Source organism: Choloepus didactylus, chromosome 4, assembly GCF_015220235.1.
Source record: "Choloepus didactylus isolate mChoDid1 chromosome 4, mChoDid1.pri, whole genome shotgun sequence".
NCBI lineage: Eukaryota > Metazoa > Chordata > Mammalia > Pilosa > Megalonychidae > Choloepus > Choloepus didactylus.
In genome coordinates, this window is record NC_051310.1 from 7,745,861 (window position 1) to 7,763,609 (window position 17,749).

Below are 17,749 nucleotides of genomic sequence, written 5' to 3' on the forward strand. Positions count from 1 at the left end.
AAACACTGGGGTTTTTTATTGATTAAATGTTTATCAGGAACCGACCCAGCCAGGAGCTTGGCAATGGGTCCCCAAGGTGAATGAGGCACAAATTTGTCCCTCAGGGAGCTCAGGATGAGCTGGGGGAGATTTCTCAGACATAAGCTTATCCACACCAGACAAATAGACCCCGGGGTGTTCTAAATCTGTTATGAAGGGCAGAGATAGAAGGAAGTAGAAGTTTTGTTTCAGGAGAAGCAGACCAAGGCTTGGGAATGAGAAGCCATTAAGATTTTGCTGTCTGTCTGCTGAGGAGTTTGGGGACCCCAGAGACTAAGGGCTTTGGCCTTGCTCCTACTGCCTCCCCCTTCCCTCTCCCCAGCCTCTCCAAGACACTGGCCGCCCCTGGTGGGCCCTCTGAATCCATTCTCTTCCCTCCATCTCCCCTTGCCCAGCTCGGGCTGCTATCAGCCCTCTCACCCAGCTCCGTCAGTGTGGCTCCCTCTCCGATTGAGCCCCAGTGCTGCCACCAGCCCAGCCAGAGGGGTGATGCGAGGTTCACCCCAGCAGCAACAGCATGCCTGGGCCGGTTCTAGGCCAACCCGTGGTGGGGAGGTCAGCCCAGGGCTGTACAGTGGAGATCACCGGTGTGTGCAGACAGAGACAGGCTTCAGATAATCACCTCCTCCAGGAAGCCTTCCATGCCCAGGGCCCAGGCAGCCCTCACATCGCCTCTTTCCGTTCTGTACTTCCCACCACATGGGAGACACATGGGCGCAGGTGCCAGCTCTTGTTCTACGGTCACACCACCAAGAGAGTGCAGGGAGGCATTCCACACTGCCAGGGTTCAAATCCCAGCTGCACCACTTCCTAGCTGTGTGACTCTGGACAAGTTACTTCACCTCTCTGTGCTTCAGTTTTCTCATCTGTAAAACAGGGAGAGTAATCGTTCCTACCCCCTAAGATGGTTGTGGATTATGGGAATGAATTTAGGGGAAGCAATTGGAATACTGTTTGGCATGCAGTAAGCCACCCCTAAATGAAGATATTATTATAGTCTGGAGATGGTAGGCACTCACAAACAGGTTGAATGAATGAAGTATAAAAAGGGAAGTGCTTTGCAAAGGCAGGTGCAGATCTGTGAACTTCCATCCTTGCCAGCATTCCCCCAACGCTGTCCACAGCGGGTGTCCCATCTACAGCCCAGGGTATGTCCCATAGAGCGTGAGACCTGACTTCGGGGCCACAACCCCAGACAAGCAGTGTGGGGAGGGCTAGAAAAAGACTAAGCCCGGGGGCTGGGGCACGAGGATGAATGTCAACCTGAGGACAGTGTTGGGACAAAGAGCCAGACTCAGGAAGGAAAAGGGCAAAGCCGCTGGTGAGGGGGAAGAGGAGGGACTGACAGTCTGAGCGGGTCGTAGGGGTTGAAAGCACAGCCCCGAGAGGAAGGCTGTCCCAGCTGGCAGCCACAAGCCACGTGTAGCTACTGAGCATTTGAAACTTGGCCAACCCAAACTGAGATGTGTGGTGAGTAGAAAATACACACTGATTCCAAAGGCATGGTAGGGGAAAAATAATATAAAAGAGCTCATCAACAATTTTTTTTTAACATGATGGATATTTATTAACATCGGGAAATGTTTATGATTCATTGTTAATGGAAATAAGTGGGTTACGAAACAGTATGTGGAGACTGTACTTAAATTACATTAATCTGAGCAGTCATAATAGCTATTGTTCTCAATTTCTTAAGTTCCAGTAAATAAAGGAAATGCATTTGTTCTTCATTGCTGAGCAATGGTGGCTTACAACAATAAATGTTTGTTATCTCACCCAGTTTTTGTGGGTCAGGAATCTAGGAGTGGCTTAGCTGAGTGGTTATGGCTCAAGTCATCTAAAGCCTTGACAGGGAGGATCCACTTCTGGGTTGGCTCATTCATTCGGCTGGAAGTTAAGGCTGGTTGTTGGCAAGAGGCGCCAGTTCTTTGCCACTTGGCCTTCTCCTTAGGGGTGCTTGAGTGACCTCATGACCTGGCAGCAGAGTTCTCCCGGAGCTGGTGATCTTCCCTGAGGAAAGGCCTGTGGTATCCAGGTTCCTCTGCCCCATGGGAAGGCACACGGTGACACTGGTGTTCCGGTTTGCTAATGCTGCCGTTTGCAAAACACCAGACATGGATTGGCTTTTATAAAGGGGGTTTATTTGTTTACACAGTTACAGTCATAAGGCCATAAAGTATCCAAGGTAAGGCCTCAACAACAGGGTACCTTCACTGAAGGATGCCCGATGGCGTCTGAAAACCTCTGTGTAGCTGGGAAGGCACGTGGCTGGCATCTGCTGATCCCAGGTTGCGTTTCATAATGGCATTCTCCAAAATGTCAGTGTCCGCTTCCAACGGCCGTCTTCAAAATGTGTCTCTCAGCTGCAGCAAGCAGTGAGCTTTCTGAGCTGCTATAGGGCTCCAGTGAACTAATCAAGGTCCACACTGAAGTGGGGGGCGGGGGCAACCTCCATGGAAATTATCTAATCAGAGTTATCACCTACAGTTGGGTGGGTCACGTCTCCATGGAAACAACCTAATCCAAAGGTTCCAACCTAATCAACACTAATACATCTGCCCCCACATCAAAGAACATGGCTTTTTCTGGGGGACATAATATAGCCAAACCGACACAACTGGGTGAAAATAGTATTCAAATTAATTTCATCTGTTTCTTTGTTAATGTGGCTACTGGGAAATTAAAAATTACTTGTGGATCACTGTATTTTTCTGTTGGACAACACTGCTCTAGGCTGTGGGAAACTCTATAGAACAAATAACTGGGATTCTTCAACAAATAAATAGCAAGATAAAAAAAAAAAAGAGATGGTAGGGACCAATAGATTCATGGAAAATTATGAGACATATCAACCAACCCAATATGTGAAGTAATTTGGATTCCAATTCAAGCAAATCAACTGTTAAAAAAAAAGTATGATGTTTATGAGACAATTGGAAATTGGAGCACTGCCTAAATGGTTGAAGCTGTTAAGGAATTATTGTTGATTTCTTTTAGGTGTGATAATGGTTGTGTGGTTTTGCTTTTTGAAATAAGTCCTATCCTTTTGAGAGGCATCCTGAAATATTTACAGATTAAATGATTAGATGTTCAGTGTTTGCTTCAAGTAATACAGGAGGGATGGGTGGGCTTGGGTTTGGATGAAACAAGATTGGCCGTGAGTTGGTAATTACTGAGGCTGGAAAATAGGAACATGAGTTTTATGATGCTCGTCAGTCAACTTGTCTCTACATTCAAAATTTTCCATTATAAAAATCCAGGTGGCTGGATCCAAGTCCCAACTCTACCCCTTGTTAGCTGTGACTCAGTTTCCTCATCTGTAAAATGGGGGTGATCATTACAGGGTGGTGTCTGTAATGCACTCAGAACAGTGATGGAAACATGCTAACAAAATAAAAGAAATGAAAATATGTTGCAGGCACTTTACACATTGTCACCCATCCTCACAAGTTTGCCTGGCTCCCAAGTCCAGGCTTGATCTGAATACCTCTGTTAAGACTCGAGGCTCAACTTTTCCTGTCCCCTCTGCTCCTCTGGTCTTGAGAGACTCGCAGCACTTTCCTCCGCAGGACAACTCAGAAAGATGCTTCCGCTCCTTTCTAGAAAAGGTAAACACTGTCAGAATCCCAGATCCCTGGCAGGTTGACTGCTTGGGTTCCCAGGGGCTCAGCTTCCCAGAGGGTTTAGGCAGAGGGCCACGTGGCCGGGGCGAGGCTCTGACTTGGGCAGGACTGTGAGCAGGCTTGACAGGGCAGGGCTGGGACCAGGATCCTCAGAGGCTGCAGGGAGACACCTCTCCTGAGCCACGCCCAGTGAAGGGGAACTTGCTAAGACTGACTCAAAACCCATCCCCATGTGGGCCTTTGGATGCCGGGCAGTAAGGAGATAAACCCCTGAAAAGGCAGTGTGCTGATTCCATTGCGTCTGCTTACATGCTTCTCAGGACGGAGAGTTCACTGTTCCATCTGACAGCCCATTCCTCTTTAGGGGCATTGTCATGGAAAAGTCTTCAGAATCCAGTGAGCAAATGAAGGCCCAGAAATGCCTGGTACTCAGTGAGAAAGGCAGGACTAGAACCCAGCACTTTCATGCCCATGCTATACTCCTTTGACCTCTTTGCTATAGAATATCAGACTAGGGAGACATCACTGCTGGCTGAGAAGTCAGGAAGGGCTTCTCAGAGGAGGTGACATTTGGAGTGGTCCTTGAAGGATGGCTAGAATGGTGCTTGATGGCCAAATTCTTTGTGGACTGCCTGCCACTCCCATGCTCCTCTCCGCTGTATCTTCTCTTTGAGCAAGGCAAACAGAGCCCGGGGATAGACATTTGTTGAATTAATGGGTGGGTGGATGGGTGGGTGGCTGGGTGGATGGATGGATGGATGGGTAGGTGGATGGATGGGCAGGAAGGTTACTCCTAGAAGGTGAAAGGGCGATGGTATAAGACTCTTCTGAGTCAAGGGCAATTTGTAGAAACATTTAGACCCCACAGGAAGGGACAAAGTCTGCCTGCCCCACCCTCTGTGTTCTCAGCGGCTCCCCTTGCGTGCACGCTGGGGCCGCCAGGACTACTCCTGACACATGGCACGAGGATCTGTCTCTCTGCGGCTGGCTCAGGGCCTCTGTTTACTGCCTTCCGCCCCCACCCACACCCCCTCACACCCCATTTTGTAAACCAGGCTGGGTGGAAAGTGAGGTCACAGCCACTTGCACATGGTGGAGAAGCGGGGCCGGCAGCCAGCCTTGGTGGAGAGTCCCAGCCGGCACCCTCCCCTTCCTCCCCGCAGGGCCGGGCTGCCCTGCCACTGGGGACCTCATCGCTCCCAGCCTGGGCCTTCCTGGGGAGTTGCTTTTCTGGCAAGCCAACTGCCTCCCTTCTGGACCCGCAACCTTTCTTTCTTATGAGTTTTGGTTGTGCCTGCGCTCTGATGAGGATTTGCATTTCTTCCCATTGTAAACTATTCACATGTTCAGGCAGGAAACCTGGAAGACACAGGAAACTGGAAAGAGGACGCCTTTAAAATCACAAGGAGGAAATTGCTCCTGATGTTTCGAGGTGTCCTCTGTCACACTTCTGCACGGCTTTGGGGTATGAGGTGTTGGTTTTTAAACATATTTCCATGGGGTGGAGGCTGCTGTGGGATGATGAAAAGGAGCAGGGGCCTAGAGACCAGGATTCCAGGACTGGGTTTAGGGTTGAGCTCTGCCACTAGCAGGCTGTGTGTGCTTGGGGAAGTGCCTGCCGTCTCTGGGCTTCTGTGTCCACTTTTGTAACATGAGGGGTTCTGACAAAATATTGTCCAATCCTTCCCACTGTGATATTCCAGCATCCTGGAAAGATTACCTAGGAAGGGGGTGGGGGGATGGAGAGGAGGAGAAAGAAGGGAAGAAGAATGTGCTGGAGAAATAATCCTATGGTTCAAATAAGACAGCCCCTCAGGCAATTTTCCCAAGGGCTCCAGCCCTGTCCCAGATCCCTGGTCACCTGCAGGGCCAGCCAGAGCCCTAAATGCCCACTGAGGCATCCCTTGGCTCTTGTTCCAGGCTGTCATTTACTTGCTGCGTGGCTGTAGGCATCTCGTTGCCTCTCTGGGCCTCAGTTTCCCCCTCTGTAAAAGAAAGAGTGGGGGTAGGTAGGGCATTTTCCTTTTAAGCATCCCAACACTTTCCTCCATCAAATTGCAGAAACCTGATATCAAGCTGAGAGAAAGAAAACATGGACATTTGTGGAGTCTTTAAAATGTGCCAAGTGTTGTTTTAAGTGCTTTACATTCTCTAATTTACTTTATCCGCACGTCAACCCCCCCAAAGTAGATGCTACGGCTATCCTCATTTGCCAAATGGAGAAACTGAGGCCCTGAGTAGTTAATTGACTGTCCAAGGTTATACTCAGCTAGTAAATGTAAGAGATGGGATTCCAGCCTGGGTGTGTATCTCACTCAAGGAAAAATCAGACCCTCCCCCCACCCACAGGACATCTCTGGGGGCCTGGCCCACCCTCTTACACACACACACACACACACACACACACACATGCACATACACACACACAGGGCCACTTTGCTGCCCACCTGCCAAACCCCTCTCCAGCTCCAAATCAAAGGTGGCCGAGAAACCATCAGAGCCAAGGGAGAAGGAAGAGCCGTGCTCGTCAGCCCGAGGGGCTGCCAACCCCCCAGTCCTGTGCTGATCCCCCAGCCCCTGACCCCACCTTGCCTGCGCAGAGCTTCTTCTCCGGCAGGCTGTAAATCACAGTCCCCTCTGCAGACCCGGGGCAGCCAGTGCTGTGAGCCCACTGTCTCTCAAATATTCCAGGGGCCAGCCCTGCACCAGGGACCTCGCTGAGTGGGAGGCAGTTGGGTGCCAGGGGAAGGGCTTGCAGTTTGGACTCATGCAGACCTGGGTTTGAATCCTGCCCTGCTGCCGACTATCTGTGCCAGGGTGGAGCATCTCGGGTACTTCTCTAAGCCCCTGTCTTCTCATCTGGGACATGGGAGGCACACAGTAAATCCTTCCTTTTCCCGGTGACTCCCCCCTGCAAATATGCCTGCTAGGGAGAAAAAGAGAAATAAGGATCACCTTGCCCTCTATCAGTCAGTCAGTCAACAAACATTGAGCACTTACTGTTTGTTGGGCATGCAACAGAGAAATAGGAATAAGCAAGAGCACAAGCAAATCCAAAGGACATACCCTGTAATGACACCCTAAAGGTGGGAGAGGGCAGAAGCAGGGAGAGAACACCTCTGTTCAAGGGATGTATCAGTTAGGATATGACCAGAGAAAGAGAACCAGTAGGAATGATATTTTAAGAGATTTATTGAAAGGAATTAGCTGATGCAGTTGGGGCCTAGAGCAGGCTGTCAGGAAGGGCAGGCTGGACCCCTCCGCACGAGCTGAAGCTGCATCCACAGGCAGAATTTCTCCTTCTTTGGGGAAAGCTTGGCTCTGCTCTCAAGGTCTTTCGACTGATTGAATCAGGCCCACCGCATATTGAGGATAATCTCCCCTCCTGAAATTGAACTGATTACTGACTTTGATCACATCTACAAAGTGCTTTCACAGCACACCTGCTTTCTGGGGGACATAATATATACAAATCAGTACAACCACCAAGAAATGCAATAAAATGTTTACAAGTATCCTATGACAATGATGGAACAACATGGGAAAATTCCCTTGATAGGATGTTCACGAGAAACCCCAGGACACGAGAGGCTAGTGGAATGTAGAATATAAAAAGAGCAGGGTTTAGGGAGGGAACTCTGGATGATTTAAATATCATTTTTAAATGCTCTTTACCATGGTTATGTTTTAAAACAAAAAGGGAATTTTTTTAAAAAAATTTAAAAGTGGTCAGACAAAATTGCCCATCCATTAAAATGGCAAAACCCAGTGGGAGGAAGGGAAACAAAACCTGTGGAATTGAACATCCTCGCCAATGATCCACGGGAAAGGGATGAGAGGGCCGTTGAGGCCCGGATGTCTGCGGGCGCGCGGAGCCAGGGAAGCATGCCCTTTTGTCCGCTGGAGAAGGCAGGCTGGTGAGGGGCGCTGCCTCCCCAGGTGCCCCCACCAGCCCCCCTCTCCCCTGCAACTGTTTCCAAAACATTCCAGTCCCACAAAGTGTCCAAAGCCTGGAAGGGCCTGCGTGCGCGTCCGAATCCGTTGAATCAGATTTTCTGACTCAGCGACCTGCAGGAGCTCCTGAAACGGAGGTTGGCTTCTCAGAACCTCATCCTTCCCCCACAGGACAGCTTTGGCTTTCCCTGCAGGGAGGAGGAGGAAAGGCTCCCTTTGGGGTCTCCTGCTGGTGGGGAGCTTCTCCCTGCTGCCGGGGCTGGTGCATTTTGTGAGGCAGCGTCTCCACCCGGCCCCCACCCCAGCATTTCCTGGGCCTGAAGTTTACCTTTGTGACTGTCTGTAAACGGAGCCTTACGCAGCAACCGTGTACATGGGGTCAGAGGAAAACATTTATTCTAGGAAAAATGTCTGGAAAAGGGTTTTAAGCAGGAGACCTTGGTTCTTTCCAGCTCTGGCCTTGCCTCTAATTTGCTCAGTGGTTGGAGAGATTTCACTTGTTTGTGGTGCAAATATTTTTCAAGAGTTCAGGATGTGCAAAACACAGTGTGGGGCAGAAAGGGGAACAGGGCACCGGGCCTTCCCTCCGGGGAGACTCTGAATACAGTGGGACAGACAGGCTCACACGTGGAAACCTCATACCCACCTCACACACATACATCTATGCGCACACACACCTCACGCACACACATCTCACACACACACACTTCACACACACACACAGCCCATGCACCTGTACCTGACACCTGCCTTGCACACATACATCTATGCATGCAAACACCTCACACACACACACCTTACACATCTCATGCACACATACCTCACACACACACCTCATGTACACACACCTCACACACACACCTCACACATATACCTCACACACATTACACACATACCTCACATACACCCCTCATGCACACACACCTCACACAGCCTCACACACCTCATGCACATACCTTACACACACATTACACACATACCTCATGCAAACACACCTTACACATACACACCTCACGCACACACCTCATGCAAACATACCTCACACACACCTCATGCACATACCTTACACACACATTACACACATACCTCATGCAAACACACCTTACACACACACACCTCACGCACACACCTCATGCAAACATACCTCACGCACACACCTCACACGCACACCTCACATACACCTCATACACACCTCATGCACACACCTCACACACACACCTCATGTACACACACCTCACGCACACCTCACACACACACCCCTCACGCACACAGCCATCACAGAGAGAATGGATGCAAAAGGCTAAAGGGGGACACGCACCCTTGCACAGAGGGTGGGAGCCGGCACTCTCCAGGGCTCCCCTGGGTCAGCAGCTTGTGCTGTCCCAGTGACGCACCCACCTCTCCATCCAGCTGTGTGATCTGTGTCTGAAAAGCTGAGCTGGATCTGTGAGCTGAAGAGCAGGCCGGGTAGCAGGGAGGTGTCCCAGGCCCCAGGCCCTCCCAGTGATGTGGAAAGAGTCACTTCATCACCGGACACGTTTACCTGGTGCATTTGCTGAGCCCAGTGTGGGTGCCCTGTCACACACTTCACTTGCATGGACTCATCTAACTCCCACGTTGGCCCCGAGGAGCCCTGGGATGTTTCTACACTAGCCCTCACTTGACAGCTGAGAAGAATGAGGCACCGCGGGGTTAAATAACCAGCCCAGGCGTGGCTCCAGAGCCCACAGGCCCACCCCCAGCCTGGGCTGCCAGTTTGTAAAACAAGTTCCCAGCTAGACACTTTAGGGCTGTGTGTGTGTGTGTGTGTGTGTGTGTGTGTGTGTGTGTGTGTGTGTGTGTGTTTCCCACATTTGGTCATTCCACATTCTCATTTCTGCCGTATCTGTGTCACCTGTGCAATTATTTTAGTTAATATTGACTTACTTGTTAACTGTAGCTTCCTATCACTAACTTAAGTGGAATATTTGTCTCATTTATCATAAGAAAGTAAAAATAAATACAATGTATAAGCAATGCTATTAAAGTCTGGCTAGATTCTGGGGATCAGCAGAGGATCTGAGCCTGCTCTCTTTGTTGAAAAGGGAGAGGAGAAAATGCTAGAAATGTGTTTTAGACACACCAGTACCAGGCAGAGATGCTCTCTTTGACCTAATCAGATTAAATGACTAAATGATTCGAGACTATTCACAGCCAGTACACATCCCCGGCTTTGGGAATACTTCCCAGCTCTGCAATGCAGGCACGAAATGACATGAGTTGGCTGCAAGGTCAGGCTGCAGAGTCAGGGGCTCCTTACAAGGCAAAGCTGGGCTCTTGAGAAAGTGCCACATGCGTTTTGTGGGGGCTGCCACCTCAGAGGCCCTCAGACGAGGGATCTTGGGAAACCAAAATAGGCTTTCTCTGAGGCTGAAGTGGGATTTACTCCTTCAACTCTGAGAGCCAGTGTTTATATGATTCAATGAAGGGAAATATTTTTAAAGTAAGTCTTCTCGGACAGAATTCTGAGGGAGATTGGGCACAAGTGAATCAGAATTTGGCTACCCCTTCTAGAGCTTCAGTTGTGAAAAATGAGGGAAAAGTCCAACCTCAGTGTCAGCCTCCCCTCCCTGCCCACCGCCTCGAGGAGCAGGGTCTGTGAGGGGCTTGGAGACGAGCTGCTCGGCCTCCGGGTTCTGCCGATGAGGAAATCAAGGCCCAGGGACATAAAAGAACCCCCTCAAGGTCACTGCCGCCACCCAGGGCCACCGTGCCCACTTCCCTTCCCCACATTTCTTTAGTCTTCTGATTCTGATTTTTTAAATGGCAAGATGTGTTAGTCGGAGTTCCAGCAGGAAAGCTGGGTAATAAGAGGAGAAGGTTCATTTACCGAGTGTAGACGGAACTCCCACGGTGCAAGTGGAATCTCAGGGCTAAAAGCAAGGGCTTTGCCCCCGACTCCCCAACCCCCTGCCCAAGACCTGAAGGACCCAGGCGAAGGAGTAGTTTCCAGAATCGGGAGACAGGCAGGTGGGCAAGGGCCCCTGGTAGGTGCTGGAAACTGTGGTCGAGGCATCGCCAGCCCCTGGGGGCCCCAGAGGCAGGAGGTGGGGGAATCGACACCCTGTCCTCGCTGTCCTCCCCACCTCTGTCTCGTGCTGGTGTCCCCACCCATTGGCCAAACCCAACAGGAAGCCAGAAGGCCGGAGAGCCCACGGTGGGGTCTGCAGGGCAGGGTCCTGGGCAGGGGCAGGGAGGGGAAGCCGGAGAGTGGCGTGGGCAGCTCGCTGCGGCTCTCCAGCCAGCGGCCCCAAGCCAGGGCCGGGGCAGAGGGCAAAGCAGGTGGAGAGAAACAACCAGAGCCTGTTTGACTCCTGAGTCCTCCCCTGACCTTACAAACAGCCTGCTCTCTGCCCTTCTGGAGAACAAAGCCCTGTTCCCCAGAAAGCCCTCAGAAAAGCCCTCAACTTTGTTTTGAAAATGAAAGCAATGTTTGTAACCATTAGCAAGCAATTAGGATCCCGCTGGGCAGATTTGGCCAGATCCAGGAGCACTGACCAGGTAACTCCTAAGGGAGGTCAGGGAGGAGGCCCAGGATGTCCAAGGGTGAGCAGGCTGGGAGCCCCCTGGGTGACCTGGGCGGACGTCGTTGTCCCTGGGAGGTCCGTGGACTGGGCAATGTGGCTGGAGAGTGGGTTCCAGGGGGAGTGGGAGAAGCCCACCTTCTCTGTCCCCCAGAATTCCCAGCACCTAAGAGATGCTCAATGACTGTTTTTAAGGAATGAATGATTCAAACACAGGATCTCCAACTCCCAGTGAATTTCCTTTCCGTGGGCCAAGCAGGCACCTCAGACAGGCGAGCTACCAGGATGGAAAGGGCTCTGCTCTCACTGCATCCCGGCAAGTGCCAAATCCTGATCTCATGTCCGTTTCAGGGTTCACATAAACCTTTTCCAAGTGTTAACTGAGTATCTTCTGCGTCGCTCAGCATTTTCTTCATCTCATATGTTCAGATTCCCTGAACCATCACTGACTTATCTCCAACTCCCACAGTGGAATTGGGAGAGCTGGGTTCTGGAAGCCCAGGTGCCCGGTGTTTTCCTAGACACCTCTGGTTGGGAAGTGACTAAAAGCTGGGATAGGGCAGCTGTGTGGCTGCCCCCATGTACAAACACCAACACACACACACGCACACCACAGCTTTTCACACACACACACACACCACAGCTTTTCAAACCCTTCCCGGGCAGGGATCCTGGAGAGAGTGCAGGGCTAGGGACCAGGAGACAGGGGCTTAGGCCCCACCTCCAGGTTTTCCCTGCAGTGTGATGGGGACAAGTCACCTCCCCTGTCTGGACTAGTTTCCTGCTCTGCAAGGCAAGCCTGCAGGGTTGCCTGCCACCCTGGAAGGGGTGTCATTGAACGTGAGGGGAGACATAGGAAGGTTTATCCGTGGAAAACCCACCTGCACAGTCCAGCCTCCATCAGGGCCTCAGGTGGGGTCTGGGCTCAGAACTTGAGAGCGCTTTGTGCCGTCGGCCGCCACTCTGGATTGGAAATACTCATCCATATCTGTCCCCTCATCAGATCTGAAACCCCTGGAGACCCTGTATCCAGTTCACCTCCAGAGCACAAGGGCCAGGCCCCTCTTCTAGCCAGGCCCCTCCCCTGAGCTCCAGAGATGCTGGACCCGACGGCCACCCACACCCCTCTTAGAAATCTCAAAGCTTAGGTTCAAGTCTAAATTCATGATCTTCCCCCCACAAACCAGCCCCCGTCCTCGACACCTTCTTCACCCTCATCCCCAGCGCCTCCACGTCCAATCTGGCACCAGCCACAACTACGCCCTCTGAGCACCTCTGGAATCCGCCCTCTTCGGTCTCCCTCTTGTCGAGCCTGGGCTGACGGGCAGCACCTGCTCACTGGGCTCCCTGACCCCACCCTGCCCCTGCCCCCACCCCATCTCCCCCAGCAGCCCCCGGGGCCTCACCCTCATGCACACTGAGCTTTGTCCTGCCTCGGGGCCTTGGCACCTGCTGCTCTTGAGCTTCACACCCTCCCCTCCCCCATCCTCTCACTCACCCCCAGGTCTCAGCATAAATATCCAGCCCCCAAACGGGTTTAGGACCCAGGTTATATGCTGTCAGGGGCCTTTCCTTTTATTTCATAGCACTTACATCAATTTGCAATTACGCAGTGACTAGTTGAGTCGTACCTGGCTTCCCCGCTGGACGGTCAGCTCCTGGAGGCCAGGCACTTTGGCTGTTCTCTCACCTTTACAGCCCCAGCACCCAGTACGTAGTAGGTGCTTAATAAATATTTGTTAAATGAATGACTGAAGGAGAGAGGGGCTCAGCAAGCCGTCTCTCCCTTCCTCAGCAGAGACTAAGTAGGTTGTATGGGCCGCGGCCCCCATCTAACCATCTCATCTCCTCCGCTCAGCCTGGGAGGCGCCTCGCTCGCGTCGCACTCCGGGTCCAAATGTTCCCTACCTGGAAGAGACTGAAGTTCCTGTCGGTTCCTGAAGACCTTGTACCCACCATGACCTCTTTCAGGTGAGTCAAAGGGATTTCTCAACCTCCTATTTATGGGAGGCACAGACGACCCAGGGAAGATCTTACCGTCAAAGGATCCGTGGAGGAGCTGCCAGCCAGCTTCCTTGGGCCTTTCTGATCTTGAGCAGCTCCTTTTTCCAGTCTCCAGGACACCCCCAGCATCCAAGCTTCACTCTGGGGAAGGGGCAATGGCGGCAGAGAAGGTGTGGGAAGGTGTACCTCAGGGTGCAACAACCAGAGCGAGGAGCGCAGCTGGGTGGAAGCCTCCAAATACATGTTTCCTCTGCTCATGAGCCCTCCGTGGCTCCCAGTCGCCCACAGAACCAAGTTCTGATTCCTCTCCCTGGTATTCGAGCCCCCGCTCCCTGCCCACAGGCTCGCTCCTTACCAGCACCTCTCTCCACACATGCCCTACAGTCAGCCAAACTGGGAAGAAAGACCACCGCCCTGCCTTGACTTCACTTGGCCCCTTCTACCCCTCTGCCTTTGCGTATGCTTTTCTTGAGCCCTGGAACATTCTCCCCATGAGCTCTCACCCATCCTGTCCTTCCTCTAAAACAAATCTACCTTCTCTCTCTGGATTATCCCCATTGCGTGCATTCTTACAAATTCTTCCTTGCTCACAACCCAAATCACTTGTCTGAGAATCAACATGAGGTGCTTGCCCTGCCCCTCAGCTGGGGGGCAAACGTCCCACCTGCCGTAGGGCTGGAAGAGCCCTGGCTTTGAATCCCGGCTGCGTAGACTTGGTGAGGTGGGACTATCTGAGCTGCAATTTCCTCACCCATAAAACAGGGAGTGGGGCTGAGAGGATGCGAGCAGGGGAGCCCTGAGAGCCAGAAATAAGGAAGGACCAGCTTCCACCGGTCCCAGGCCACAGGACGGAAGGATGCTACACACACGCGCGCAGGCACGCACATACATAGACACATGCACATAAACCCACATACACACACACATGCACGCACACACACACACACCCCTACCTTGGCAGCCCCAAGCGCATGGAACATCAAAAGGACAGACAGTAGTGGACAAAAACACTGCAAACTTCAGATCCATATCTCGGACTATTGCAAAATGTGCCACTTTTCCTCCCTGCCTCTGTGCCAAGCACGGGCATTGAGAGAAAGGCCCGAGGGCCACATGCCCCAAGTCAAGACTCAGGACACACAGAAACTGTCCGGTCAGAGGCAAGGAGGACCAGGCTTGCGGCACCCCTCCATTCTCCACTTTTCGGGCTTTCGTGTCTCTCCCTCCCTTGACTGTGAGGTTTCCACGGAAACATAGCGCCTTTCTGAAATGTGAAGGGTTCATGGCCCTTATTTCTCTAAAGAAACAGGGACAAGGAAACAAACAGACAAAGGTACCCAGTGTTCTTTTTTACTTCAATTGCTCTTTTTCACTCTAATTATTATTCTTGTTATTTTTGTGTGTGTGCTAATGAAGGTGTCAGGGATTGATTTAGGTGATGAATGTACAACTATGTAATGGTACTGTAAACAATCGAAAGTACAATTTGTTTTGTATGACTGCGTGGTACGTGAATATATCTCAATAAAAAAAAAATTTCAATTAAAAAAAAAAAAAAAAAAAAAAAAGAAACAGGGACAGATCAACACAGGCTTTTTTCTGTCCTTAATGTGCAAACCTCATGGGGGCACAGCATTCTAAATTGTTGCCTTTGAAGAGACACGAAAGGCTCCAATTGGCCTCCAGCCTTCAGAAGGTTCCAGAAGGCTCGAGGGGGTTGGGAGAAGGAGGCGACAGAGAGGTAGTGCAGACAATATTTCAGCAAAAAAGAGTCCTTGGAGAGCATCTAATTCAGTCATCTCATTTTCTATTCAGGACCCTGGGGAACAGAGAGGGGAAAGGACACCCCCGTGTTCACACGGGAAGCCGGGATCAAAGTCGGGCCTGGAGACAGGTCTGCGGACTCCCCAGTCAAGGGTTTTCTTTCTCCTCTCCCTTGAGGTGTATAAATCCTGCAAAATGCTGAGGTGTCCCGGGGGACCGACGGAAGCAGAAGGGGTGCAGGCAGCATTGGCCTTCAGACGGGTTCCCCAGGGCCTCCTGCCTCTCCAGCCTCCTTCCCCCTTCACTCCCTGCCGCCAACGCGGCAGGCCAGGCCCACAGCTCCTGCCCGAAACACCTCTGCCAGCTGTGTCTCTCCATTCCTACTATTTCGGACTTCCACATCTTGTGCTTGGAACTTTCCAGGTGCCCCTTAACGTATCCTGATCCCTCCAGCCCACCTCCACATTGCCGCCTGCATTCGTTATCCGTTGCTGCAAAACCAGTCACCTAAACATGTGACTTAAAAGAGCACCCACATTTATTATCTTGCAATTTCTACTGGTCAGGAATTCAGGGCATGGTGGGTACAGCTTGTCTCTTCCACGGGGTCCTGGAAAGGCTGGGGGGCCTGGAATCTACCGGGGGCCTGCCTGAGGCTGGAGGAGCCCCCTCCCATGGCGGACGAGGTGGTGCCTCTCCAAGTGCACCTCTCCACGGGGCTGCGTGAGTGTCCTGGCTTCCCTCAGAGCAAGCCGTCCACGAGGCCAAGGAGGAAGCCGTGATGCATTTTGTCATCGGGCCTCAGAAGTCCCAGCGTCACTCCCGTCGTCCACTAGAAGCAAGTCTCTAAGTGGCCCTAGTTATGGGAAAAGGAATTGGACTCTGCCTTTTAAAGGGAGAAATATCAAAGAATTTTTGGACATATCAAAGATTTTTGGACACATTTTGATGATACAGAGATGGTTCCAAATGGCCTTCTGCCTGTGGAAGTTTCTAGAAGGGTTTCACCTCCAGAGGGGTCTTTCCAGAGCATACTTCCCATGCCACCCCTCCCCCCCACTCCTTAAAGTCCCCAGGGTCAGAGCCTCACTGCCTCAGCACTCCCTGAGTTTGTACCCCTTTATTCAACCTCATCTGCTGCTCCCTGCCTCCCCCATCCAACATCCAGTCCCTCCCTCCTAAACCCACAGGCAGCTTTCCCACCCCTGTGCCTCTGCTCAAGCTGTCCCCCCCAACCTACCTCATATGCCCTCCCTCCTTGCCCCCGCTGAACTGCTCCTCATCCTTCAAGACCCAGCGCCTGAGCCACCTCTTGGCCTCCCCCACCTTGAGCTCCCCCAGCTCGCACCACGTTGTCGGGAGCGCTGTGGGGCAGGGCCACAGGTCCCACCTTTCTGTGTCCCAGCTCCCAGGGCTTCCACAGCGGGGCTCTGCACAGATGCAGATTTAAAGGATAAATACATTGAAGCGTGAGTTCCTCACAAGTTCCCAGTCTGGCTCCGCAAAGCAGGCCAGCTGCTCTGGGAAGCAGAGGGACTTTCCCTGAGAATTTATGGAAGCCATGAGCAGATTTTCTCCCCCATGAGGCTGCCCAAGAATTGAGCTCCCAGGAAGAGCTCCCCCTTCCCTCACCCACGTCGCTGGACACTAGGAAAATGCCCAATTGGTCTTGTCCTGTGCGTTGGGCTCCAGGCTTTACAAGGTGTCCTCTCATCTACTCTTAGATTTGAACCTTGGACCAGCCCTGCAAGGTGAGTCAGGGAAAGACTCCGAAGAGAACAAATGGAAGTCCAGAGAAGTCAAGCAATTTGCCCAACACCATGGGGTTAAGTCTGGAACCTGTGCCTGTCCAACTTCTCTTCTTTCCACTAAACCCCATGCCTCCTTGCTGGAGGTACAGAGGAATCAGCCTTCACAGCTACACTTCCATGTCCCCTGCTCTGTGAGTCTGGCCCAAGAGTGAAAGAGGAGCCAGTAGTTTAATGATGATGACTGTGATGTAGAAATGAAAACTTGTGAACGGTGGTGTTGGAGTTTGACATCAATTGTTTTGATAAATTCACAAAAACAGATAATTATCAAGACAATACCCAATGATTTTAGAACCTAGTGCCATGCTTGGGGCTGCTTCTGGGACACTGTCTTGAAGCCTCACCACAACCCTGGGAAGTAGGTTTTGTTATTCCCATTTTATAGGGTAGGTCATGGAGGTTCAGAGAGGTTAAGCCACTTCCGTAAGGTCACACAGCTAATGACCAAAGGAGCCAGGATTTGAACCCAAAAGGACTGCCTGGCTCTAAAGCCCTGGCCGTGCCCCTCTCCATCATGCTCCCTCTGACCATCCTCAGTGCTTCCCTGGTGGGGTGTGGAAGCACGATGCAGCCCTTGCTAGAGGAGCCTTGCTTTCCAGAGCATACTTTTCATTCCATGGGCACATAGACCATGATCCACAGGTCAGGCTGGGGCCTCGCTGTCTGGCATGATGTCATTTCTCTTGTAATAAATTACTCATATGTAAGCCTGGCTTTGCAAGACTGAGGGATGACCAGCTCCTCTGGGAGGGGCCCGCAAGATAAGGAAGGAATGTGTTGTGCATCCTCCCATCCCAGAAGCTGCAAGGGGAGCCAGAGTCCAGGAACCACGATGGCTCTGCTGCTGGTGGACTCGGGCCCAGGAGAGGCCCTAGTGGAGCCAGGAGGCAAAGAGCACAAGGTCTCAGTTAGTAGCAGACCCAGAAGCCAGGAGGACCAGGATGCAGGTCTGCACGTGGGGCTGCATAAAAGGGCCCGAGGTCCATCCCTG

General features: G+C 51.9%; 1 protein-coding gene across 1 annotated transcript in view; it reads left to right on the forward strand.

Moving 5' to 3' along the window:
- BDKRB2 (bradykinin receptor B2) overlaps window positions 1-17,749 on the forward strand; it is a 32,560-nt gene that overhangs the window by 12,313 nt on the left and 2,498 nt on the right. The window contains exon 2 of the mRNA XM_037835243.1: window positions 13,038-13,150. Coding sequence (XP_037691171.1) covers window positions 13,038-13,150 — 113 coding nt within the window. The remainder of the gene's footprint in view (window positions 1-13,037; window positions 13,151-17,749) is intronic.